This window comes from Carassius gibelio, chromosome A8 (genome assembly GCF_023724105.1).
Source record: "Carassius gibelio isolate Cgi1373 ecotype wild population from Czech Republic chromosome A8, carGib1.2-hapl.c, whole genome shotgun sequence".
Classification (NCBI taxonomy): Eukaryota; Metazoa; Chordata; class Actinopteri; order Cypriniformes; family Cyprinidae; genus Carassius; species Carassius gibelio.
In genome coordinates, this window is record NC_068378.1 from 24,371,687 (window position 1) to 24,397,416 (window position 25,730).

The window sequence follows — 25,730 nt, forward strand, 5'->3', positions numbered from 1 at the left end:
ATCTGCTGGTGTTGGTCCTCTGTGTTTTCTGAGGTCCAAAGTCAAAACAGCCATATACCAGCAAGTTTTATAGCACTTCCTGCTTCCTGCTGCTGACCAACTTTGTGGAGATGCAGATTTAATTTTCCAACAGGACTTGGCACCTGCACAAAGTGTCAAAGCTACCAGAACCTGGTTTAAGGACCATGGTATCCCTGTTCTTAATCGCCCAGCAAACTCGCCTGACCTTAACCTCATAGAAAATCTATGGAGTATTGTGAAGAGGAAGATGTGAAATGCCAGACCCAAGAATGCAGAAGAGCTGAAGGCCACTATCAGAGCAACCTGGGCTCTCATAACACCTGAGCAGTGCCACAGACTGATCAACTCCATGCCACACCGCATTGCTGCAGTAATTCAGGCAAAAGGAGCCCCAACCAAGTATTGAGTGCTGTACATACTCATACTTTTCATTTTCATACTTTTTAGTTGGCCAAGATTTCTAAAAATCTTAACTTAAGTCTTAACTTATATTCAAATTTTCTGAGATACTGAATAAAATAAATAAACATTTGAAATATATCAGTATGTGTGTATTGAATGAATATAATATACAAGTTTCACTTTTTGAATGTAATTAGTGAAATAAATCAACTTTTTGATGATATTCTAATTATATGACCAGCACCTGTATAATATATACTGTACACACACATATACACATTCGCGCACACACACACACACACATATATATATATATATATATATATATATATATATATATATATATATATATATATATATCGCTGATCTATATATGATATCAGTATATGTGTTATATACTTTTAGAAATAATGCATTATAATATAAAAATGTAACTAATAGCGTTACTCTTTATGTAATGCTTTACGTTACTTTTGCGTTACTTTTTTGTCATCTTGGCTGGGCTTGCTTGTTTTTTTTTGTAATAAATAAATAATAAAGCACATCACACCAATATAATTGGCGGGAAATTAATAGATTTACTAAGCTTTCATTCATCCACCAAACGTCTCTTAACACTCCAGCAAATTCGCAGGCCACGTATATATTTCAGTTCTAGTTAAACCATTGTTTACGGATAAAGAATCAACATTACATAAATTAAAATATTACCACTTTTGTCATCCAACAGCATTCCAAACACAATATGGTTACATTATGCACAAAGTATAATATTTATGCTTTTTTATAATGTAAACAAAAGTGACTCAATGCATGTCTATCTCTCTTGAATTTATATAAAGGATATGTTACCCCTGGCTAAATTATTATTATTATTTTGTAAATGTATTATTTTTTATTTTGTTATACTTTTGTCTATTTTACTTGCTTTTTACTTTACTTGCTCTTTGTCTACTGTTTATAATTATATTACTTTTATTAATGTATTATTTGTAGGCGACTGGACCCTTGTTTCCAAACCAATAAGTCATACTTGCCCAGAAAATATCTGCGCGCGTCCCAGACTGTGAAGTTTCGAGCGGAAGCGCGCGGCCGCTGAATTACTGAGCGCTTGTCAAGAAGATGGCGGCTTCCTGGGCTGCGTGAAAAGATGTAACGTTAGAGTTAGCAAGATCTACAGTGAAAGGCGCACCCAGGGTCGAATTCGTTCTCTGAGTCCTCCCTCGTGATTTTTTATTTAAGTTAACGAATCGGAACGAGTAAGTATTTGGTGTCAGGCAATGACGGAATCCGATTTTTTTGCAGCTTTCTCTGTGACGGCTAACGGTACATCCGCCATTTTTCTTGAGGGAAGCTAAGCGAGTAGCCAGGGACGAAACAATAACAGAAGTCACTGAACTGTGCATCTCGAATAAAAGTCACTCCTGCAATTTTTAACAGTAAATAAACATGAGACGTGTAATATTTTCTCTGTTGTTGCAAAATGAGTATGTAGAGTTTACAGTGTTGTAATGAGCTGTTTAGAATTGAAGCTAACTGGCTGCTCAATGGATCTCATTAAACATTTCAGCTAACTAATGCGGCTAATAGCTAACAACAGCAAATGCAAGTACATTTCAGCGCTGTTTTATAAGAGAATCATTGTATTTTAAGAGTTTTTTTGTGTATTTGTTTATAAATCTACATTGTGCCCTCGGATCACTAAAAAAGCGCTAAGCTTCCAGAGGGTGGATTGTTTGGTTTGTTTATCAAGATGGCGGCACCCAGACAAGAAAGGCATGACAAATCCTCAAATCACATGAATCTAAGCTACACTAATAATCTCTATCCGCGTTTATTTGAATACTTTTGTGAGTCTTTATCATTTTTTATAGCAGGGATTTAATTGAAGGATTTAGTATTATAATACGATTTCGTTATACATTAATTTCAACAAAAGCGCAGATATTTTGTTTTTGTTTTATTTGTATGTATTTCCCCGTTCCACGTGTTTAATATTATTTTCTTTGTTTTTAATTTTCCACTTCCCTTTCGGTTTATTATTATGATTTATTATCATAATTTATTATTTCTTTTTTTCCGCCTCCGCCGCCCATTACTGTTCACTAGCTTGTGAGTGTTAGCTTAGCCGCTTAGCAGCTAACTAGGCGCTCGTGCTAGCCTCCGCAAGATGGCGGCGTACACATCTTCATCTTGCTTATTTTTTTCTCCAAGAGACATTTAACCCCAAAACGCGGTTTCGCTCACTACAAAGATATTTAATAAAAATGTGCAGGAGCCCACCTGCACGTTTCGCTGTGTATTTCGAGTTACCTTACTTCATTTCGCCGGGAATTCGCGTTTGCTCAGCCGCCGGCGTCCGTCTTATTTACTTTCTTCTCGTGATGAAAAGCGTCTTTTGCCGCTAAAATGGCGCCTCGCATTTGAGCGGCTAATGTGCTAACCGGCCAACGGTTTTCCACGCTCTATGCTTTTCGAAATTTGACAAGCGTAAACGCTAATATTTACTAAACTATAATCTTTTGGTGCAATTTGGGGAGCATTTGGCCAAAAACAAAAACGTGTTTTGGTGACCTAGTTACGTTAGCTTGCGCAAAGCTATCTGGTGCTAGTGGGCTAATCCAGTTAGCACATAGCTTTAGATACACGAATGCTGTTGGAATCTAAACTAAAATCAGCGCTGTGCCTGGGATTTGTGTCTCGCTAGAGAAGTGGATATGGCTTCTTCGGGGACCTCGGTTCTGCAGCCACGCTGGAAGCGGGTTTTGGGCTGGTCTGGCCCGGTTCCTCGCCCGAGACACGGACACCGAGCTGTGGCCATTAAAGAGCTGATGGTAGTGTTCGGCGGAGGGAACGAAGGCATTGTGGACGAGCTGCACGTCTATAACACAGGTGAGAATGCGATCATTTAGTATTACAGGTATTGTTTGATCATCTACTTGCGTTTTACTTATGTAGCATTTAGCTCGCTGTGTTGTTAGCCAGATTCGGTCGCTTCTGCCTAACGTTAGTCAGATTTGCTGTTTGCCTTAATTACAAACACCTAAACGGGTTAAATAATGAATGGCATATATAGTAGTTTACCCAACTTCTCTTACCCATTAAGCAATTTCTTGACTTGATTGTTTAGCTAGGTACATTAGCGCAGTTAGCGGCTAGACAAAATCTGCATAAGTGATCCGCTAACTAGCCATGAAGAATGTGCATAAAGATATAAAGCTTGACTGTGTAATTCAAAACTTACATAATCATGACATGTTTGCGCTAACATTAGTGCGTCTAATTTTAGTGCATCGTTTGCTGAATGTAGAGATGCATTTAGGTGCACTGCTAGCTGATCTGTGTATTGTTAGGTTAAGATGTTTTTGGGTTGAAGTGGCAGCTAACCAGCTAACGCTGTGGGCGCGGCTGGAAAATGCAAAGAGAAATGGCGGGTAATAAGAACGGCGCTTGCGTCATCACAACACACAGGCCCCGCCCACAATATTTCCCGCATTGCCATGTCAATACTTCTAGGATGAATGGACGAAAATGTAACTCACATTTTTTATATGGTGTGGATAATTTTACTTAAGGTTAAATTGTGGCAAAGTCGTGGAATGGCTTGATGAATGTTATGGAATAAGAAGTAGATAAAGTCCAAAAAGCATTTTTTTTTAACTTTATTATTGCACTCTATGCTAAAGAGTGTTGAATTTTTAATATAAGTGATATAAAGACGCCCTATATTTGCATATTGCTCGTCGATTCTTCTTTTGGAAAATATTAACAGCTACGCAGAACCAGGATTACTTTACAATCAGAGGTTCTTATAGTATTTGAATTAGTATTACAGTTTTTACTCAAATTTTGAAGTAGTTTCATTTTAAATGTTAACTTTTAGTTTTAATAAACTTCTTGTCATTTATTTTGTATATATATATATATATATATATATATATATATATAATAAATGACAAGAAGTTTATTAAAACTAACAAAGTTAACATTTAAAATATATATATATATATATATATATATAATGCACATTTATAACAATTTCTTTATTTGTGAAAAAAAACTGTAATAGGGTTACAGACTTAAGATGATATCTAATAATAATATATATATATATATATATATAATAATAATAATAAATGACAAGAAGTTTATTAAAACTAACAAAGTTAACATTTAAAAAATATATATATATATATATATATATATATATACACACATACACATTTAAGCTATTTATATTAATATAGTTAGTTATACCATCAGATTATTTTGTTAATATTGGGCTAATTACTAATGCAGCATTTCTCATTTATTAAAAAAAGTATATATTTCATTCCACAATCTATGGAATGATATTCCGGACATTATTCAAAAGGAATTGCAAATTGTATTTGCAATTGCGTTTTCAATTTGTGGACGCATAAAATGTGACATAATCCAAACGCAAATGCAAATCGCGCATTACCGTTTGTATTTTTGTTTAAGCGAACGCACTGTGTCTGCCAAATTTAAATTGGAAATGCAAAGTCCATTTGCAATTGTTTCCCATATCTTATGAGCTATGAGCCTGTCATATTTAAATAGCAATATTAATTACCACATTTGCCTTTTCACTCTCTCTGCACTGTGCATGTAAATTGCCAAAACTCAAGTTGAATCGCAGTTCCTTTTGCATTTGAGTTTCCAACGTCTACACGGAAACCTGTCAATCAAGTGACAGGGGTAGGGTCATTTTATTGGGCGTTTAAATTGGGAAGTGACGTCACTCACAGTCGACGCTAATAAAAGAGGCAATTTGCAATTCCTTTTGAATAAAGTCCGGAATATAATTCCATAACAATCCTTTAAAACTTTACCAAATCCAGCTATTAGATCCTCTTGAGTGAGCATTTGTAGCCTGCATAAAAATGCACATTTATAACAATTTCTTTTATTTGTGAAAAAAAACTGTAATAGGGTTACAGACTTAAGATGATATCTAGTTCAAATGCTTATTTTACAAATTAATTTTTTTTTTTCATATTCTTCATTTTTAAATCATTATTTAAAAAAACATTTATTATTCATTAGTAAATAATATAACATTTACTTGTTTATTTTATGTATTTATATTTCACTTAGTAAATCATGTTAAACTAAATGAAAATGATAAATGTTGCCTTGGCAATTACCGGAATTAAAATGAGTTTAAGTGTTTTATTCTAGATTAAATTTTTTCAAGCAAGACCGTGTTTTTTTTTATGCTTCTAGTTAACTATAATAACCTTGTTCTGCACAGAGTAACAGAACATGGTTCACTGCAACACAGCACAGAAAGAGCTTTATTCATCAAAACCACAACTATATGTTTCTCAACAGCCACCAATCAGTGGTTTATTCCTGCTGTCCGGGGTGACATTCCTCCCGGCTGTGCTGCATATGGGTTTGTGTGTGATGGCACCAGACTCCTTGTGTTCGGTGGCATGGTTGAGTACGGAAAGTACAGCAATGATCTTTATGAACTACAGGTAAGTCTGTCAGCATCATCTTAAAGTGTCCCTATAGTGCCATTATTGTGAAGTAGCTGAAAGGGAATGTAAATGATCTGCAAAGTTGTAAAGCTGAAAATGAGTTAACTTTGAACAACATGAACGAGTCATTAGTATTTCAAATCCTACTTCTGTGACGGCTATACATTTGCATGATTCCCGGCTATGTTCTACGTTGGCCGGCTGTGAACAACTTGACCCCACCCACAAACATGTCATTTTAATTGCTTCTCTAATCTCGGGAGTTACAAAACGCTTGCTGTTAAAAGCTCGCTCACTACCCGGTTTATTTGGACCAGCTGGCTCCACTGAATCACCACCTGTAATTCTGATAAATAATATTTATTTTCTGTCGAGCATTCAAAATATGGAACTATGCAAATGGGCATAATGTTTCAGACACTGGCTGTACGCGGTAGACCAATCACAACAGACTTGGCCATCTGACCAATCAGAGCAGAGCAAGCTCATGGAAAGGAAGGGTTTAGAGATACAGATTGTTCAAGAATCATTAGAAAATTTGAATTAAATGCATATTTTGAGAAAACAAAAGTGTCGTTTGTCCTTGCATGCATGTAATTCTATTTTAGGAGACTTCTCAATCAATATTAGGAACTTTAAAAATGGCATAATAGGGGCGCTTTAAGGTTGAGCTCAGTAGAAGTTGTTGTTTTTCAAAGTATAAGTCCCATCGTATATATTGGTCGATTAATTTCTGTCAAATACTTCAAACAGGCCAGTAGATGGGAATGGAAACGTTTGAAGCCCAAAGCCCCTAAGAATGGCCCACCTCCATGTCCTCGCCTGGGCCACAGCTTTTCCCTGGTTGGAAACAAATGCTATTTGTTTGGTGGATTAGCAAATGACAGTGAGGATCCCAAAAACAATATTCCCAGGTAAAAAGCCTTATACAGTTTCTGCTCTAACTAATTATTAAATGTTTGAGCAGCAGATCCGCAGTTAAACAGTTTCTTTATTTGTGCCTCAGATACCTGAATGACCTCTACACTCTCGAGCTTCGCCCGGGGTCTAACATTGCAGGCTGGGACGTCCCTATTACATACGGTGTGCTTCCCCCTCCTCGGGAGAGCCACACTGCTGTTGTCTACACGGAGAAAACGTCCAAAAAGTCTCGTCTCATCATCTATGGAGGCATGAGTGGTTGCCGTCTTGGAGACCTCTGGACTTTAGACATAGGTGAGAGAAAGTATTGGCTTAAAATATTTGTTCAAGAAATGTCCATGCTATGACATTGAATAACATGCGTTAACCGTGTGCTTTGTTTTGTAGATACATTAACCTGGAACAAACCTGCCATAAGTGGTGTGGCACCTTTGCCCCGCAGTCTCCACTCTGCCACCACTATAACAAACAAGTTAGTTATAACTTTTTCAAGCTTGTTTAAACAAATCTTCACTGTCTTCAAGATTGGAAACGACTGATAAGAAACCAGCACTGCCTTATTTTGTGAAGATTTAGTTGACATGAAATCATATTCGACTTTCAGAGTTACTTCAGCATGGGTTCTTAATTTCTTATTTTTGAATATCTACTAAATATTTAATTAAACAAATCTTGCTATGGTTTTGAGCTGTGAAGTTGTTTTCTGCATAAAAATGTGCTTTTAACAATTACTTTATTTGTAATTTTGTAAGTATTATGTAAATTTAAAATTATTGCAGCATATTACCTTTAAATAAATAGCACACTTAGCTAAATGGTAAGTACATAGTGTACCTAAATGTAGCTAAAAAGCATGTTAGATCTATTATCTGGTTTATATTGAATATCGGTGTCTGCATCAGCTAGAGCTGCAACTAACGATTAATTTTTCTGTCGACTAATCTAACCATTATTTTTTTCGAATGGTCGACTAATCTAACGATTATTTTTATTCAAATAAATTAATAATCTAATGTTCATTAGCTTTTTTTGATTAACTAATGAATCCTTTGGATAACTTCAATGTGAAATACTTCAATGTGGTTTAAGTTTTTACAGTATACAAAAATAAAGAGGCAAATAAAATTATTTTACTATGGTAAATTAGTTAACGATAGCGTTTATAATTAAACCACAGTAGCCACAAATGTACAGTTGTCTGATACGTCATTAAATTGGTTTACCACTTAAACATTTCTTTAGAAACCTTTTTTTTCGTTTATACTTTTGAAAACATTTTTAATCAAGTGAATACGAACAAGATTTCTAGAGGAAATAAATTTTAAAGATCTTTTCTAGCCTTCCTTTGATTTATTGCACTTTATTCTTGCTGTGAATATAGCCTTAGAAGCTGGTATGGCGTTTAAAAGAAAAGAAAGAAAGAAGAAAACATATTTCCTTTTTGGAAGTGGATAAAATTAACAAGCCTGAGAGTTTTTAATTTTATAGTAATCACAAAAATACAATGTGTTACACCATGTTTAGTGTTCTAGTTAGTGTGGATTTTACTAACTGTGGTCTCATGTTTTCCTAGGATGTTTGTGTTTGGTGGATGGGTTCCTCTGGTCATGGATGATGTCAAAGTAGCAACACACGAGAAGGAATGGAAGTGCACTAACACACTGGCTTGCTTAAATCTAGGTAGGTTAAACAAAGACGCCAATGGTCTTTTAAGGAGGTCAGCCTCTTATCCCTTAAAATGCTGCCTGTTTCAGAACAGAGCTTATATGTTTTATCACTGCTGATCTTAACCTTAATTTCCTTCAGACTCAATGTCTTGGGAGACTATCTTGATGGACACGCTCGAGGATAATATCCCAAGGGCCAGAGCCGGACACTGCGCTGTGGCTATAAACAATAGGCTGTACGTCTGGAGTGGAAGAGACGGCTACCGCAAAGCCTGGAACAACCAAGTTTGCTGCAAAGATCTGTGGTGTTTGGAAACTGGTGAGTTGAACTGATAACCTCAGTGTAGAAGAAGCTTTAATACACTTAACCCAATACAAATAGCCCAATAGGGTATAGTAGCTGGCATGGTGCTAAATTATCAACAACCAAATTATTCCACATAATCAAAGTATTAAGTGTTTAAAATCTCGCCTTTCACTAACAGATCGTCCTCAGCCTCCGTCACGTGTGCAGCTGGTCCGTGCCAACACCAACTCTCTGGAGGTGAGCTGGGGGGCGGTGCCTACTGCTGACACTTACCTGCTGCAGCTGCAGAAATACGACATCCCTGCTGCAACAGCTGCCACATCACCAACGATCAACCCCATCTCGTCTTTACCCGTCAACTCGCCTAAGAGTCCGGTACCAGCCACTGCTGCTCCTGCAGCTCAGAGCTTGCCCCTGTCTGGGGTCACAATGGTGCCACAGGTTCCTTCCCCCACCACCGCCATGCCAAGCAGCCCGCTTGCAGCCGCATCTCGTGGACCAGGTACAAATCACTTTGTGGTTTTTGCAATCAGAAGACTGCTGTGAAACTTTCTGTAAAGAATAATATTAATAATTGTGACGTACCTAACCCAACATATTCTTATAATTCCCAGCTATTCTTAAAGTGGCAGCGCCTCATTCTTCCCCCGGGACATCAGTCGTTACTGTGCGTCAGGCCACTCCAGGAGGGAAATCCCCAGTCACAGTTACATCACTTCCTGCAGGTGTCCGCATGGTTGTCCCTGCACAGAGTACCCAGGGGACGGTATGTAGATAATCAGTGTAAATCTTAAATTAGAGCTGGACAATTACTTTAAATCAAAGTGAAAATGCGATTTGGTTTATTGTGATAAACACAATAAAAGTCTGCTATTATTATTATTATTATTATTATTTATTTTTAAATTTTATATATATATATATATATATATATATATATATATATATATATATATATATATATATATATATATATATATATATATATATATATATATATATATATGCACTGCTGGTTTTAGAGTGAAGTGCAGTAATGTTCTTTTACACACATGCAATCTCATGATCCAGTGTTAAAATTAGGAAATTAATTTTTAATGTTGTCATTTTAGTAATATTCAATATATATTTTTTTATTTTTGTAATAATAATGTTTATTGTAGTAGTAAATTACATTTTAAGTAAATATATATTCATATTTTTTAAATATAAAAACAATTCTTAATAAAAATATTTATTGTTACTAATAATAATAGCATTTTTTTATTTTAAATGCATTTTTTATTTTATTTGACTATATACTACATTTTATTATTTATTAATAAACGATTACAATTATTATTGTTGTTGTTATAATGATACAAAGCCACACATTTATTTTGGCCAAATTGTGCAGGCCTACAAACAAGCTCCACAAACCTGGATTCAGCCCTGTCTCAAATGTTAGTTTCCCATGTTGAATTTCCATTTAAACCATTTGGAACACTGTTTTGGTGTCTAGCCAATTGGCAGCAGCCCTCAGATGAGTGGCATGGCTGCTTTGGCTGCAGCTGCAGCTGCCACACAGAAGATCCCACCCTCTCCCGCGACCACTGTGCTAAATGTTCCAGCTGGGGCCACCATCATGAAAACTGTCGCTCTGACTCCTGGATCCACAACTCTGCCAGCTACTGTCAAAGTAGCTTCTCCCGTAATGGTAAGTGTTACCTTGCAGAACAAGACCTTTGATTAAACAAAGATCTCCAGCTTATTCTGTCCGAGAACCTTATAGGCATTAGGCATCTTGATAACACTTTAAAATAAGGTTTAGTAACCCTCAAAGACAGAGACAGCCACCCGCCGCTAAGAATAACTGTTGTTTTTTAATGTTTAATAACTTTTGAACCGCTAATCCAATCTGAATGCTTTAAAAAGTGATATAAAGCAGAGATATCCTATTTCTCTCAGAGGCGCTGTAGTGTACGTGATTACGTCATCACATTTTGACCACATTGATTTATCAGAAGAAACCAATGCATTTCTTTCCTCTGAGCTAAACAGAAATGATTGTTGATGCGTATTCCCACCCCCGAGCCCAGATTGGTTCAAACTGTCCCATATTCAACCAATAAGTAGTCTTTTGAACTACTACTTAACATATTTCTTTGGAAATATGAACAAACACAAACACCCAGAAACAACTTTCTAAAGAAAAATACCCAAACGTTAGGAGTTTCTGTTTGAGTACACACAGCAAAAAACACCCAACTGTTGCTTGCATCTTTCTTAAAATTCTGTAATTTTTCTTTGAGAAAACGAAAGTAAAATTGAGACTTTAATTTCATTAGTTAAACTTAAACTGTAAATTCTCCTGTTTATAATGATATATGGCACTTGATGCTAACTGCTAGAATAGGTCTTAAGGGTTAATTAACGTTAGTTAACTACTATAATGTACATGATTTAAGCATGAAAAATACTTCTACAGCATTTTATTAATCTTAGTTAATGTTAATTTCAATATTTACTTGTGCATTATTAAAATCAAAAGTCGTGCTTGTTAAAATTAGTTCATGCACTGTGAATTAACATGAACTAACGGTGAATGGCTGTATTTTCATTAACTAACATTAACGAAAATTAATAAATACGGTTTATGTATTTTTCATTGTTTGCTTATAAAAGTTAATACATTAACTAATGGAACCTTATTGTAAGGAGTTACTGGCATCTTTTACATGCCGGAAGTGGATTATTATCAATAAATTGAGATGTACTGTAGGTAAACAAAAAGTATTTTGGATAAAATGTCTTCGATAAAATGTGTTCTAAAATAATACAACAGAATGTCTCATCAACTTCCCTTTCTCACATCCTTCTGGACTTAAATTAACCATGTTATCCACTTCCTGTCCTGTAGCTGTTTGTGATTTAATGTCTTTGTTCCTACTTCTATTCCAGGTTACTAATCCTGCGACCCGAATGCTGAAAACAGCTGCGGCTCAGGTCGGCACTTCCTCCATCTCTACTCCTAACACGCCGACTCGGCCCATCATCACTGTGCACAAATCAGGCACCGTAACCGTAGCCCAGCAGGCTCAGGTCGTCACCACCATGGTCGGAGGAGTCACCAAAACTATAACCCTTGTCAAGAGTCCAATTACAATGGGTGGCAGTGGTCCTCTGGTAAGGGAAAAAAAACAATAACAGATTGTTCGGACTTAAAATTAGTTAAGTGACATGAAATAATCTTTAAAGCTTCTTCTTTGTTCTACTGTGACCTATCTATATTAAGTGCACCAATGAGGTGACTAATCCAAAAGGAATACATTTAATGATTCATTATGACTTCTCTCATGTTGGTTTGCAATTTTTATTTTTATCAGTAGAGCCTGTCTTTCTGTAGCATTTGACTTAACCTGAACTGTTCTCAGCTCTCCAGCCTTGGGAAGATGATGTCTGTTGTCCAGACCAAACCAGTACAAACGTCGGCAGTCACCGGGCAGGCTGGAAGCAGTCCTGTTACTCTAATACAAGTCAGTATTGCTGCTCATTTTAAGCATGTCCTTTTCTTACCAAATCTTCTGTATTCTTAAAACTGGTTAGCATTCCTCTGTAACGCCCGCGGTACACTGCATGTTTTTGAGGGTTAACTTCGTCACATAGTCAAGTCACCTTTCGTTATATAGCACTTTATACGATACAGATTGTGTCAAAGCAGCTTTACAGTATTAAAATAGTGTGTCGATAATTCAAGAGGACGATAGAAAACACTCAGTTTTCTAGTTAAAGTCAGTTCATCGTTGATTTAGTGATGTCATCATCCAGCTCAGATTAGTTCAGTTCAAATAGTATCGTTGCTATCAAGTGGACAATATTGCCAGAAATAAGGTGTCCCCAACTAGGCAAGCTGAAGTCGACAGTAGCAAGGAACCAATATAACTCAAAAAAAAAAAAAAAAGAAGAAAAAAAAAACATGGCACATATCTTTGGACAGCTGACATTATTGTGATTCGAATGATGCATACCGTTTTAAAATACAATCAGCACAGCAGGTACAATAGGTGTCTTTGTCAGACCGCCAACAAGGCTTCATGCTGTGATCCCATTGTGTTTTCCAGCTAATAGCTCCCAGCTATAATCATCTGCAGGCATCTGATTACAGAAAAGTAGGCGGAATGTTTCCTTCCTTTTTCAGTGTGTTCAAAGTTCTATTACTCAATACCAGTAAGACTTGCAGTGATTCTGAGGTTTGTTCTGTTTAGGAACAAATGTCAGAGTGTCACCTTTCAAAACAGACCAAAACCATGCATATACTCCAAATGGTTTAAGAACAGCATGCGATTTACTTTGGGTATGCCTTTTTAGGTGTTTTAGGTAAATTTTACAGGATTGCTAAGGGGTCAATATGCATTCTATTGTGAATTGCCTATAATAAGTAAGTAGCTTATTGTCATTTGCGCTTGTACTTGTTTTAATTTATTTCTGAAATGGCCAAGCCGAATTTTCAGCAGCCATTGTTCCACCCTTCAGTGTCACATTTCACCATTCTGATTTGCTGTTCAGAAATAATAATTGTGAATTTCCCTTATCAGTAGCTTATGTTGATTTTGTTCTTTTTTTTTTCTTCTTAGACAAAGACTCCTCTGCCTGCTGGTACCATCCTGAAACTGGTCACATCTGCCGATGGCAAGACAACCACAATCATTACAACTACGCAGGCAGGAGGGACTGGCACCAAACCCACTATCCTGGGATACAGCACAGTCTCTCCAACTACCACCAACAAACCAGGAACCACCATTATTAAAACCATTCCCATGTCTGCTATCCAACAAGGAGCAACAGGTCCATCTAACAATTGACTGTTCATCTCATTTGTAATTGCAATTTTAGTTAAATTGTATCTCACTCTTGCACTCGAGTTAAGCCGCACAACCTTGTTTATATCTAAAAAACAGATCAGTTTTTTTTATATGCATTGCTGCAAGCTTACATGATTTCTGATGTTATTTCCTGTCTCCTTACTAGGTCTTACTAGCAGTCCTGGTGTCAAGTCCCCCATCACAATTATCACCACTAAGGTTGTTACCCCTGGCACAGGTGCTCCGGGGAAAATCATAACTGCTGTGCCAAAGCTGACAGGTGCAGGACAACAAGGGGTCACACAGGTGAGGCCTAGTTGAACTCTGAAACCACAGTCACAGCATAAACATGCATTGCGTTTTAAGCTCATCTAGTTTTGATTTAGTGTTTTAAGTGGTTCTTGAATATATTTCATTCGCTCTCAGGTGGTCCTGAAGGGGGCGCCCGGACAGCCAGGCACTATCCTGCGCACTGTGCCTATGGGTGGAGTGCGTCTGGTTTCACCAGGCACTGTCTCTGCTGGAAAACCAACTGTTACCACACTGGTTGTCAAGGGCACCACGGGTATGAATATTCAGATTGTATACTCTGTAGTGTAGTTTTATAATACTATTTTTTCTTGATATTGTTAATAATGCCCTCTCTGTATTTAGGAGTCACAACTCTGGGTACAGTAACTGGAACTGTATCGAGTAGCGTTGCAGGGGCCAATGTGGCAAGCGCTAATGCCAGCCTGGTGACTCCAGTCACCACACTTGGTTCCATTGCCACATTGTCCAGCCAGGTGGTCAATCCCACAGCTATCACTGTATCTGCTGCACAGACCAACCTTGCCACCGCTACAATACAAGTGAGTCACTTCTCTGTCTTTATTTTAAAAGAAATTAATACTATCATTCAGCCATTTATAATGTTGCAGAATATTTCTATTTTAAATGTTCTTTTGAACTTTCTATTCATCAAAGAATTCGTTTTTTCACAAAAATATTAAGCAGCACAACTATTTTCAACAATGATAATCATTTGCAATGTTTCTTAAACCGCAAATCAGCATATTAGAATGATTTATAAAGAATCGTGTCACTGAAGGCTGGAGTAATGATGCTGAAAATTATTGTAATATCTTTACATTTTAATAGAATTTCATAATTATAAGTAATTATAATTTATTATCTATGTTTATAATTTATGTATGTTTTAAATTTGTGTAAATGAACATAAGTAGTAATATTTTCAATATTACTTAAAATAAATCATTATATTGATTACAATTATTTGTTCATTCCTTTCGGTATGCACAATTAAAAATAAATTCCTAATGTTTTTTTTCCCTCTTAGTCGGCAACCCAACCTACTCAAGTAACCCTGATCACGACTCCAAGTGGTGCTGAGGCTCAGCCTGCACAGGATCTTCCTGTCTCCATCCTGGCCTCTCCCACCTCAGAGCAGCCCTCCACCACCGGTGCTGATGCTGGTGATGGTGCTGGCGATGGTGCTACCACTGTGACGCTGGTCTGTTCTAACCCTCCATGTGAGACCCATGAGACTGGAACGACTAACACAGCTACAACGGCTTCTGCCAAAATGGGTACCGAACAGACTTGTTCCAACCCTCCCTGTGAGACCCATGAGACTGGAACAACCAATACGGCTACAACCGCTTCTGCCAAAATGGGTACCGAACAGAATTGTTCAAACCCTCCCTGTGAGATGCACGTGACAGGCACCACCAACACTGCAACCACAGCCTCTGTGAACATGGGCACGTCACAGCAGGTCTGCACCAACCCACCCTCAGAGACCCATGATACGGGCACCACCAACACAGCCACCACTGCCAGCTGCAACATGGGATCTAAAGAGATGGAAACTGTGAACAGCAAGACATCATCTTCGGAAGCTACATCTTCTGGTTCTGAAGCAGAAACACCTGTCTCAGAAAGCAGTGCTGGATCAAGCAGCATGCGGCCGAAGAATCTCCGCACAGGTACCACCAACACCTCCACTACTGCCCGCTCCAACATGGGCTCAGACCAGACGGGAACAGTGCAGAGCTCCAACAAAAGCCAAGCGTCCATCTCCTCTACGCTGATACCGATTTCCTCCAGCCCTCCCAGTGAAACAAGTGAGACGAGCACCACAAACACTTTGGAGGTGTCCGGTGGTGACCAGAACGTCTGCTCAAATTCTCCCTGTGAATCACACGAGACTGGCACGACCAATACGGCTACGCAGTCAAGCTCCAGTATGGATAGTGGGCAAACCAACGTTGTTCAGAGCGTGTGTTCCAATCCACCATGTGAAACCCATGAGACCGGCACCACAAACACGTCAACCCAGGCCTCTTCTTCTATTGGTGCTGGACCAAATGACACAGTTCAGAGCGTGTGTTCCAATCCGCCCTGTGAAACCCATGAGACCGGCACCACAAACACATCAACCCAGGCCTCATCTTCTATTGGTTCTGCACAGAACAACACTGTTCAGAACGTGTGTTCCAATCCACCATGTGAAACCCATGAAACGGGCACAACCAACACGTCAACTCAGGCCTCGTCTTCTATTAGTTCTGGACAGAATGGCACTGTGCAGAGGGTGTGTTCCAATCCACCATGTGAAACCCATGAAACGGGCACCACAAACACATCAACCCAGGCCTCATCTTCTATTGGTGCTGAACAGAATGGCACTGTGCAGAGGGTGTGTTCCAATCCGCCCTGTGAAACCCATGAGACTGGCACCACCAACACAGCCACCACAGCTACCAGTAGCTTAGAAACTGGAGAAGAAACAGGTATTTATCTCTACAACACCTGAACATTATTTGCGTGTAAAGTAGGGATGCTCATTTTGGTTAATTTTCCTGACCGACAGCCATTATTTATCCGAACATTAATTTGCTCTGAATAAACATACAGACAAACCATGGGTCACAGGAGGGGATGCTCCTGATCAAATTATTTAGGCTTAGTATCAACATTCACAATATTAGAGTATATATGGAGTATATATTACTCTGAAGATGCCGGAATGTTATGATCAAGGGCTCTGGACTCGGAGCACAACTTTTTTTTTTCTATAACAAACTATTAAATATTTCCTATAAAAACATTAATGTCCTGGCAGTGGCATATAGCTTGTTTTATATTTAATTTAATTACATTAATGTTATAATTTGATATTTACAATACATATTTTAACTGCTACTATGTAAAAGGAACACTGCTGTAAAAAAGCACCTTATTTGTTTAAAGTGTTTTCAAACCAAGGTCCCGTTCTTCGTATATCGTTTATTACATCAGAGATGAAATTTCACATCCAAGATAATATCATCGCGCTATAAATTAAATGTGCACTGTTTTTATTTTTTCAGTATTTTTTTTACACTATTCCTAATTATTTATATTCACAATTTCTAATATTTGTACAGGCTTTAAATTTTTATTTCAATGTAGTAATTAGCAATTCATTTAATTTTATATTTGAACAGATTAGTTGTGACCGCATTGATTAAAGTTTCTTAAGGGTCAAGATCATGTTATCTGCATCTTCTACGCTCCATCAAGCCACTCCCATAATAGCCGTTATCACTCAAATTAATGCACGACTCTACATTTATCTGTATAGCATGTAAGACTCAAATACAATAATGAAGTAATAATTTTGACGAATAAATCTTTCAGTGAGTAAAACTGGCTGGGTCTATAGTATTAAAGACTTTAAGTATCAATTCTGCTTAAAAATATGCAGTCTCCCGAGCAGGTTTATATTTATGGACCTGTTGCTAAGACAGCAAGTCCAGAATAGCTTCGAAGAACCAAATAATCCAAGATCATTACAAATCGTCAACAATCAAATCCAGCTAACTGAGTCAGCGACGTGCGAAGAATGGGCCCCAAATGTTATTGCACTTTTGTTCATATACCAGTACTTTTAAATGAAAAAAGTGCACAATACACTACTTTTGAATGCATTATTAGTTTTGTGTGTAACAGTGCGATTAATCACAGACAATCATGCGATTTAATCGTGATTAAAATTAATGTTTTATACTATTTAGTCACGTATGTGTATAAAGTATATGTAACCAAAGATGTATAATAATAATAATTATTATTATTTTATTGTGTTTTTTATTTGTTTGAACCCCCCAAACAGGTTTGATCTGATTAGCCTGACATTTCAAGCTGTTCATACCAGGGCTAAATTACACCCCTATTTGCACCCTCTCTGAAAAATTAAATAGGTTATCCATCTGTTCTACTGTAAATTAAAATGTCTTGATGCCTATTTTACTTAGAATCACACTCCAGCGTGGACATTTACAAAAAAAAGAAAATATGCAGAACTGCACAGATTTGTAATGTTGGTCATCATGTCAACTGCTTAACAATTATTATTAGCTGTCAGTTATCAACTGAACTTTTCTGTTCAGTGTCAGTACATCCCTAGTAATCAAGCTCATCTGTGTTTGTCCCATTAGCCCAGCAGGCCGGTGATGGACAGAGTGACAGTGGCACCAGCTCAGAACCCACATCATCTACAGAACCAGCCAATCCCACAACACAAAACAGAGCCATCACCACAGTAACACAGGCCACGCCCACTCCTGGACCATCAGTACCGGTACGAACACACCTCTAAAGTGATGATTGAACATACCGGTTTATTCTACTTTGCTCTTAAAGTTACTAGTAAAGTCATTTTTCATGCACCCAGTCATTTCCTGTCTAATTGGATACATCTGAACCAGAATAAGCTGTAGTGCAAGCCACTTTCTTAGTCTTGCAAATTGCCTGAATTCTGTTCTTAGACATGCAAATAAATAATCCACATTTACATGTTTTGTCATCTTCCTCACGATCTGTTTGTGTTTTCTCCACAATGTAGGAGATTTCGTCTATGGCTGGATCTGCGGTAGTGGCTGAGGCTCCGGGCGAGGCGGAGGCCATGGAGCAGACCAGCACTGAGGCTGTAGCAGCGGGAGAAGAGCCTATGCAGACTGAGTGTCAGGGAGAGCTGGGTGAAGAGAGAGCGGTCAGGGTCGTGGCCATAGATGAAAGTGCAGGGGGAGAGGAGGGCACCGTGCTTCAGGTTCATGTCACCATGGAAGCTCAGCCAAGTCAAGAGGATCAGGCTGAGGTGAGGAAGAAACTTTGAACTCAGCTTTATTTAGTGCAATGTTTTGAAGCTGCTTCACAGTAATAAACGGGTAAATAACAGAATCAAAGATGAGACAAATTCAACAGAAGATAAAAATGTCATCATTAAGCTCAAGTGACTTCAGTTCAATGAAGTTCATCTGTTATTAAAAGAGTTCAGCCAGATTTAGAGGGTCAAATGATGATGGCAGAGATGCATTGTTAATTGTTTCTTGAAGATGGATAAGGACTGAGTTGGGCAGGTCATTCCACCAGGAGGGTGATTTGCTGATTTTAATATGCTGATTTGCTGCTCAATAAACATATATTATTAGTGTAGTTAATGGAGTTACATAATATATATATATAATATTTTTGTGGAAACAGTAGTGCATTATCTTTCACGGTTTTTTGATAAATAGAAAGTTCAAAAGAACAGCATTATTTTTTAACACTACGAAAGTCACTTTTTGATCACATTTTTTAATGCCTCCTTGCTGAATAAAAGCATTATTTCTTAATGAATAAATAAATCTTACCTTTAAACTAGGCCTAGCCAATACTGCCAAAAACAAAATCAAAACTTTTTTTCATATCGGTCCATATTGATAATTATTTCTTGATTGATATCTTAATAGAAAAATTATTTTCATATAGAAAAATAGTTTCTGCATGTTCTAATGAGTGATATTGTAATCAAATTTGATATGAATATCCCACTTCCCACAATAATGGTTAATGTTTAATCACCAAGCCCTACCTCAAACTTTTTTTGTGTGAACCTATAGTATTCGTTTAATTGTGCAAATAAACAATCAGGGATGGAAATTATCTTTTTTTTGTCCACCGGCCAGGTGAAACATTATGCTATATTTATTTACCCGCCACGGTGGCCAGTAGGTGAAACGAGTTTACCAGCCACAACACAAAATCATCGGCATTTGGCTGGTGGCGGGTGCTAAATTCAATCCCTGAAACAATTCCTTGTTAACTCCATACAGCAGATGGAGGCCGGTGTGGAGGGCGCAGAAGCAATGAGTCTCGCAGCTCAGGACTCAGAAGCCCTCGCTTTGCCCCAGGAGCTGATGTCTGCAGAAGGACAGCAAACCACTCTCATGGTGACTGGACTGACTCCAGAGGAGCTGGCTGTGACGGCAGCGGCCGAGGCTGCAGCACAGGCTGCGGCTACAGAAGAAGCGCAGGCCCTCGCCATACAGGCTGTCCTACAGGCGGCTCAGCAGGCTGTGCTCAGTAAGTGTACTAGAGACTGTCACATGCATTATGATGTATACAGTAGAGTTTGACTTCTCAGCTTGACTTAACTTCCTGTCTCAGGTGAGGGGGACGCAGGTCAGGACGGGCAGCAATCCACCACCATTCCTATAGTTTTGACCCAGCAGGAGCTTGCTGCTTTGGTTCAGCAGCAGCAGCAGCTCCAGGAGGCGCAGGCACAGGCGCAGGCGGCCGCAGCCCAACAGTTAAGTGCTGCAGCAGCCGCAGCTGCTCTGCCCACTGAAGCCTTGGCACCAGCAGACAGCCTCAACGACCCAGCATCTGAGAGCAATGGCCACGAGGTGGGAGCCGTGGCCCGTCTTCTTCCACGTACTTCTGCAGAGAGTAAGAGATGTTTGTTTTTAATGGTGCAAACAAAAATGAGTGGTGACACAATATAGTCCCATTTCACAAAAATGAAAATTTGCTGAAAGTTAACGCACCTGCAGGCCATCCAAGTTGTAAATGAGTTTGTTTCAAAATCAGAACAGTTTTGGAGAAATGTAGGATTACATGACTTGCTTGTAAATTGATCCACTGCAGTGAATGGGTGCCGTGACAAAAACAACTGATAAAAACATCACAGTAATCCACACCACCCCAGTCCATTAATTAAAATTAACATCTTGTGAAGTGAAAAGCTACATCTTTGTACGATACAAATCCATCAAAATGTCAAAAACTGAACTTATCAGGCTAGAGTACACTAAAACACGAGTCATATTGTTTTTTTCCAGTGAAAAAGTCGTCTCGACTGCATTAGGTGAGGAACATGTACAAATCAAGCACCTTTTACAAGTGAACGGTCTCAAAACAGTTCAAGAGAACAACAGGGTATGGATTTTAAAGGAGGAAGTGTTGTTATTATGGGGGATGGTGTTGGCGCAGTGGATAAGACACATGCTTTTGGTGTGAGAGACCCGGGTTCGAATCCACTGTGAGACACCAATGTGTACCTGAGCAAGACACTTAACCCCTAGTTGCTCCAGAGGTGTGCGACCTCTGACATATATAGCAATTGTAAGTCGCTTTGGATAAAAGCATCAGCTACTGTATTTTTTGGACTATAAGTCGCACCTGAGTATAAGTCGCATAAGTCCAAAAATACGTCATGATGAGGAAAAAAACATATATAAGTCGCACTGGACTATAAGTCGCATTTATTTAGAACCAAGAACCAATAGAAAACATTACCGTCTCCAGCCACAAGAGGTCGCTCTATGATATCAAGTGTAGACTACAGAAGCACTGAGCAGCATAGAGCGCCCTCTCATGGCTGGAGATGTTAATGTTTTCTATTGGTTCATTTCTCTTGGTTCATGTCAATTTTTTTTTCATAAATAAGTCGCACCTGACTATAAGTCGCAGGACCAGTCAAACTATGAAGAAAAAAGTGCGACTTAGTGCGTCTGGAAAATAAATGTACATGTAATTATGGACTCATATTCTGGAAAGAATGACAGTTTAGGGTTAAAAAAATCTTTTTTAGACGATTTTAATTTAAAAAAGTTTTTCTTTTCACTAATCATTAACTGATGGTCTGGAGTGGTGTGGATTACTTGTGGATTATTGTGATGTTTTTATCTGTTTGGGCACTCATTCTGACGGCACCCATTCACTGCAGAGGATCCATTGGTGCTAAATTTCCCAAAAAACACTTTTTGTAAATTCTAGTTCATGATAAAAATGCCTCTATTTTGCTGCAGCTCTTGCCCCATCAAGTACTTTTGCACCATCTCAGCCAATCGTGGTCGCCAGTCCTGCCAAGATGCAAGCGGCCACTGCTTTAGCTGAGGTAGCCAATGGGATTGAATCAGCAGCTGGGGTACGTTTATTGGTGGTGAATGATTTGAACTACTGCAATGATATCCATTTCAAATGTTGTTAACTTTGAAATTATTGTTCAACCATCTTTCTGTGCCATAGAAGCAAGAAGCTCCTCCAGCCGTTGTAAAGCCACCAGTGAAGAAAGAGAATCAGTGGTTTGACGTTGGAATTGTTAAGGTCACAAACATGGTTGTCACACACTATTATGTGCCAGCAGACGATTCAGCGGCTACTGATGTAAGTAATGATAATGTTGTTGTTTGTGTATTTTGCTGCAATTCAAGTAAAATGTCTTTTGGAATAGGAAGTGATATTTAGGACTAATAAAAATCGACAGATATATTTTGTCATGTTTTTGAATATTTTAAACACCTAATAAACTGTTACTCATGTCATAATCACTGTGTACTGTATGTAAAATTAATGCAACATGGTCTTTTTTTGAGAAAAATATTCCCAGTGTGCTCAAACACAACAGATTTTACTGGTTACAACTTATTTATGAACAATAATATAATAGGAGTAATTACACAATTATAAACTTTCCATCTAAATGCAAAACTTTTCCTTTTAAATTTTCTGATTACTTCAGTTTTTTTATATTACTTCATATTATATTTAAATGGGGTCTATTGGTCACCATGCACTCTTAAGGTATTGGCATGAGATAAAAAAAAAATCCTAGTCAGCATCTGCATTTAAAAATAAATACATGTATATAGAGAGAGAAAATTTGTATCAGTAGACCAATAATCATCATTTTTATTGTGACAATGCAGGATGATTCTGGCGCAATCCCAGACTACAGCCGAATGAAGAAGATTGAGCTTTCTCCAGGCACTGCATATAAGTTTCGCGTGGCCGGTATTAACGCATGTGGCCGAGGGACGTTCTCTGAGGTCTCTGCGTTTAAGACCTGCTTACCTGGCTTCCCTGGAGCACCTTGTGCCATCAAAATCAGCAAGGTTGGGCAATGCAAATGGCTTGTGTTAGGTCTACGTGTTGGGTTAATTTTGGTTACTAAAATAGTTTTTCTTCTCCCGTTAGAGCACCGATGGTGCTCACCTGACCTGGGAGCCTCCTTCAGTGACGTCAGGGAAGATCATTGAGTATTCAGTTTATCTGGCCATCCAGAGCTCACAAACAGTCGAGGCTAAAGCGTCCGCGCCGGCTCAGCTTGCCTTCATGCGGGTGTACTGTGGGCCCAGCCCATCCTGTCTAGTGCAGTCATCTAGTCTCTCTAATGCCCATATTGACTACACCACCAAACCTGCCATCATCTTCCGCATCGCCGCACGCAATGAGAAGGGCTACGGTCCCGCAACACAAGTCAGGTGGTTACAAGGTGAGGCCATTTTGTTTATATATATATATATATTTGTGTGTGTGTATATATATTAGGGCTGTCACTTTCGAGAAAAATCTAATTCAAACGGAACTTGTGGTCCTTCACATGCGGCAGCAGCACTTTCCACCGCACCAATAACACGGGGCTGCTCGCCGACGTGCCTGACTTTAAATTGGCGCTACTAATCAGCCGATGCCAATATATATAAAAAATGACTAATATCGGCCCGATATATTGGCCGACCGATATATCAGTCGACCTCTAATTTGAACACCTTTATGCTGTGGAATGAAATTGTATTATTAATTATTATTATTATTATTATTTTATGTTTGTAGAAACCAGTAAAGATGGCTCTGCGGCCAAACCTGCAGCAAAAAGGCCGGTCGCGTCCCCTGATTTGTGAGTATATGTTGCCTTTATACCTTTCAAAATGAATAATGCAGACCTGTAGACCAAACCTAAAGTGTTTTACTGAAACTGGACATTACTTTGCCCTTTTAGGAAAGGCACTGGTCAAAAGAAGGCCAGATCTGACCAGTGAGCTCACATGACCCCTGACCCCACCCTGTTTATGAGCTGAACCATGACTGAACTCCAAATCCTGCTGAAAGACCTTCCTGCTTCCACTTATTACCCCTTTCCATCATATGAAACAAAATGGAAGGAAACTGCAGTCAAAAATAGAAAAACGTACAAAAAAAAAATCCGCTCCCATCACTGGACATTTTGGTGCCATGGACGCCTTATTACCAACTGTATTTTTTTAAAAACCCCTAAATGTTCCTCCTCAGAAGCACATGCATTTGCTTTTCCTTTCAATTCTGTGTAAAGATATTCCAGCAGCGTTCAGTCTAGTCATAACTGTTATCAGATACTTGTTCTTGTTTTCCTCCCTTAAGCTTATTTCAATACAAGCAATAGATAACAGAAAAATAACTTTGCTCTCTTGTCAGTTTGATGTTTTTATTATTTGGCCAAGTCTATATTTCAACCACGCGCTGAAAGGAGATACAGAGGAGGGAATGTGGACAGCGAAACGAAGCAGGGAAATGCATTGAAATCAAATGAAAACGAACAGCACTTGATGCTTCTGAGGGAAAAGACTCTGTTCATTCAGAGAACCTGTAATTATTCATTCACTTCCAGTTCGGTAGCCTGTTTTGCATCACTGTGTGTTCATACATTTGCTGTAAGGGACAATTTGTGGACCGCAACGCTGAAGACAAAAAGGACTTCAATCCATGTATATGAATAAAAAAAGCATATTACTTTTGCATTGCGTCAACTAGATCTTGTATAGAGAGAGAGAGAGGGGAAAAAAAATCCAAAAAATAGTAAATGGTGATACAGGAGTTATTTGTGTGTGGTTTATTTTTGTAATGATTATTATTATTATTAATTTTTTTTTAATAAGAAAAGGTCTTTCCTTGTCATGTATTTGTGCTTCATGGCGCAGTTTTAAACATCACACCTCTCCTCATCCCTGTAGACTCATGCCACAGTGTTTCCCGTGTACATGAATGATTTGACCTTTATTTTGGGAACTGTAGTGTAAATTGTATGTATTTGTTCTGATCAATGACCGACCCTCTTTTGAGGTTTCTCCACTTTTTCTTTTTTATTTCCTCATCCAGCTTTTTATTTTTTTGGCATTTATAGAAGCATACTACAGAAAAAAAAAGATGCTTTTATTTTTATTTCCCCCATGTCATTAGTCTATAGTTCTTTTTACTTTTATACGCTTGGTTTTGTGAGTTGGTAGATACGAATTGGGATTCTTCTCAAGCTGTGCAGCAAAAGTTTGAACCATTTTCATTCTCTGCTTCAGACCGCTTGGACTTATTTTGGGATGCAGGCCTGTGTAAATGCTAAATTGGTGGAAATTAAGTAGAGGTTTTGATGAGTATATCTTTCTTTGAATGGAAGTGAGAAGCAGTTTGTTCCTGTTTCTAGCTGTTGGAAGACGTTGCAGATGGATTGTTGGCTTAGCCAGAGTTTGAACTCTGTTGTAAATTAGTTATTTCACGTAGCAAGACGTTAAACGAAAAACTCTTTGCCTTTTTTATATAATTATCTGTAACAAAATGTTTTTACATGTTGTCATCTATTGATTGCTTTTGTGTCTTGACATATAAAAGTAATGGAATTCTGTCTCTGTTCATTTGTCTTGTTTTGTTTTTGTCATTTGTGTTGCTGATGCTCTTGTCTTTTTGATTATTTGTATCAGGAAAAAGAAAAGACATGGCTTTGGGATCCTAACATGAATATTTTCTTTAAATCCTACAAGTGAGTCGAAAATGTATCTTATTTGCCCTCAAATGTAGGTAAAACTTTACATGTTTAACATGTAGGGTTAAGTCTGTTTGTCTCGTAAGTGTACAGCATGGATTTAGAAAACGGTTAACACATGTATGTGTGTGTCTATGACGAATGTACTTATGTATATGGGGAAAAAGCTTTCCATTA

The 25,730-nt window shown here is 38.1% G+C and overlaps 1 protein-coding gene across 2 annotated transcripts; it reads left to right on the plus strand.

Moving 5' to 3' along the window:
• The first annotated feature begins 1,515 nt into the window (after nt 1–1,515).
• On the plus strand, nt 1,516–25,415 carry LOC128018967 (host cell factor 1). Of its 2 annotated transcripts, XM_052604894.1 has the most exons (29): nt 1,516–1,682; nt 3,131–3,315; nt 5,782–5,930; nt 6,687–6,847; nt 6,940–7,148; nt 7,242–7,326; nt 8,428–8,534; nt 8,661–8,840; nt 9,007–9,330; nt 9,443–9,594; nt 10,330–10,524; nt 11,769–11,993; nt 12,242–12,343; nt 12,929–12,976; nt 13,442–13,655; nt 13,839–13,978; nt 14,099–14,237; nt 14,327–14,523; nt 15,012–16,467; nt 18,157–18,299; nt 18,564–18,815; nt 19,816–20,065; nt 20,150–20,431; nt 21,793–21,911; nt 22,013–22,150; nt 22,693–22,878; nt 22,961–23,258; nt 23,600–23,663; nt 23,766–25,415. In XM_052604894.1, the coding sequence occupies exons 2-29, from the start codon at nt 3,141–3,143 to the stop codon at nt 23,803–23,805; spliced, it is 6,030 nt and encodes a 2,009-aa protein (XP_052460854.1). In that variant the 5' UTR covers nt 1,516–1,682; nt 3,131–3,140; the 3' UTR covers nt 23,806–25,415. The 2 variants fall into 2 exon arrangements, with proteins under 2 accessions (XP_052460854.1, XP_052460855.1); XM_052604895.1 differs by lacking the exon at nt 12,929–12,976.
• The last annotated feature ends 315 nt before the right edge of the window (nt 25,416–25,730 follow it).

Excerpts from the sequence above, each read along its gene's own strand:
- LOC128018967 (XM_052604894.1), top strand. The coding sequence starts at position 3,141 with ATGGCTTCTTCGGGGACCTCGGTTCTGCAGCCACGCTGGAAGCGGGTT. Across the intron at positions 7,149-7,241 it reads CCTCTGGACTTTAGACATAG|ATACATTAACCTGGAACAAA; the intron begins GTGAGAGAAAGT and ends TTTGTTTTGTAG. Across the intron at positions 23,664-23,765 it reads CCGGTCGCGTCCCCTGATTT|GAAAGGCACTGGTCAAAAGA; the intron begins GTGAGTATATGT and ends TTGCCCTTTTAG.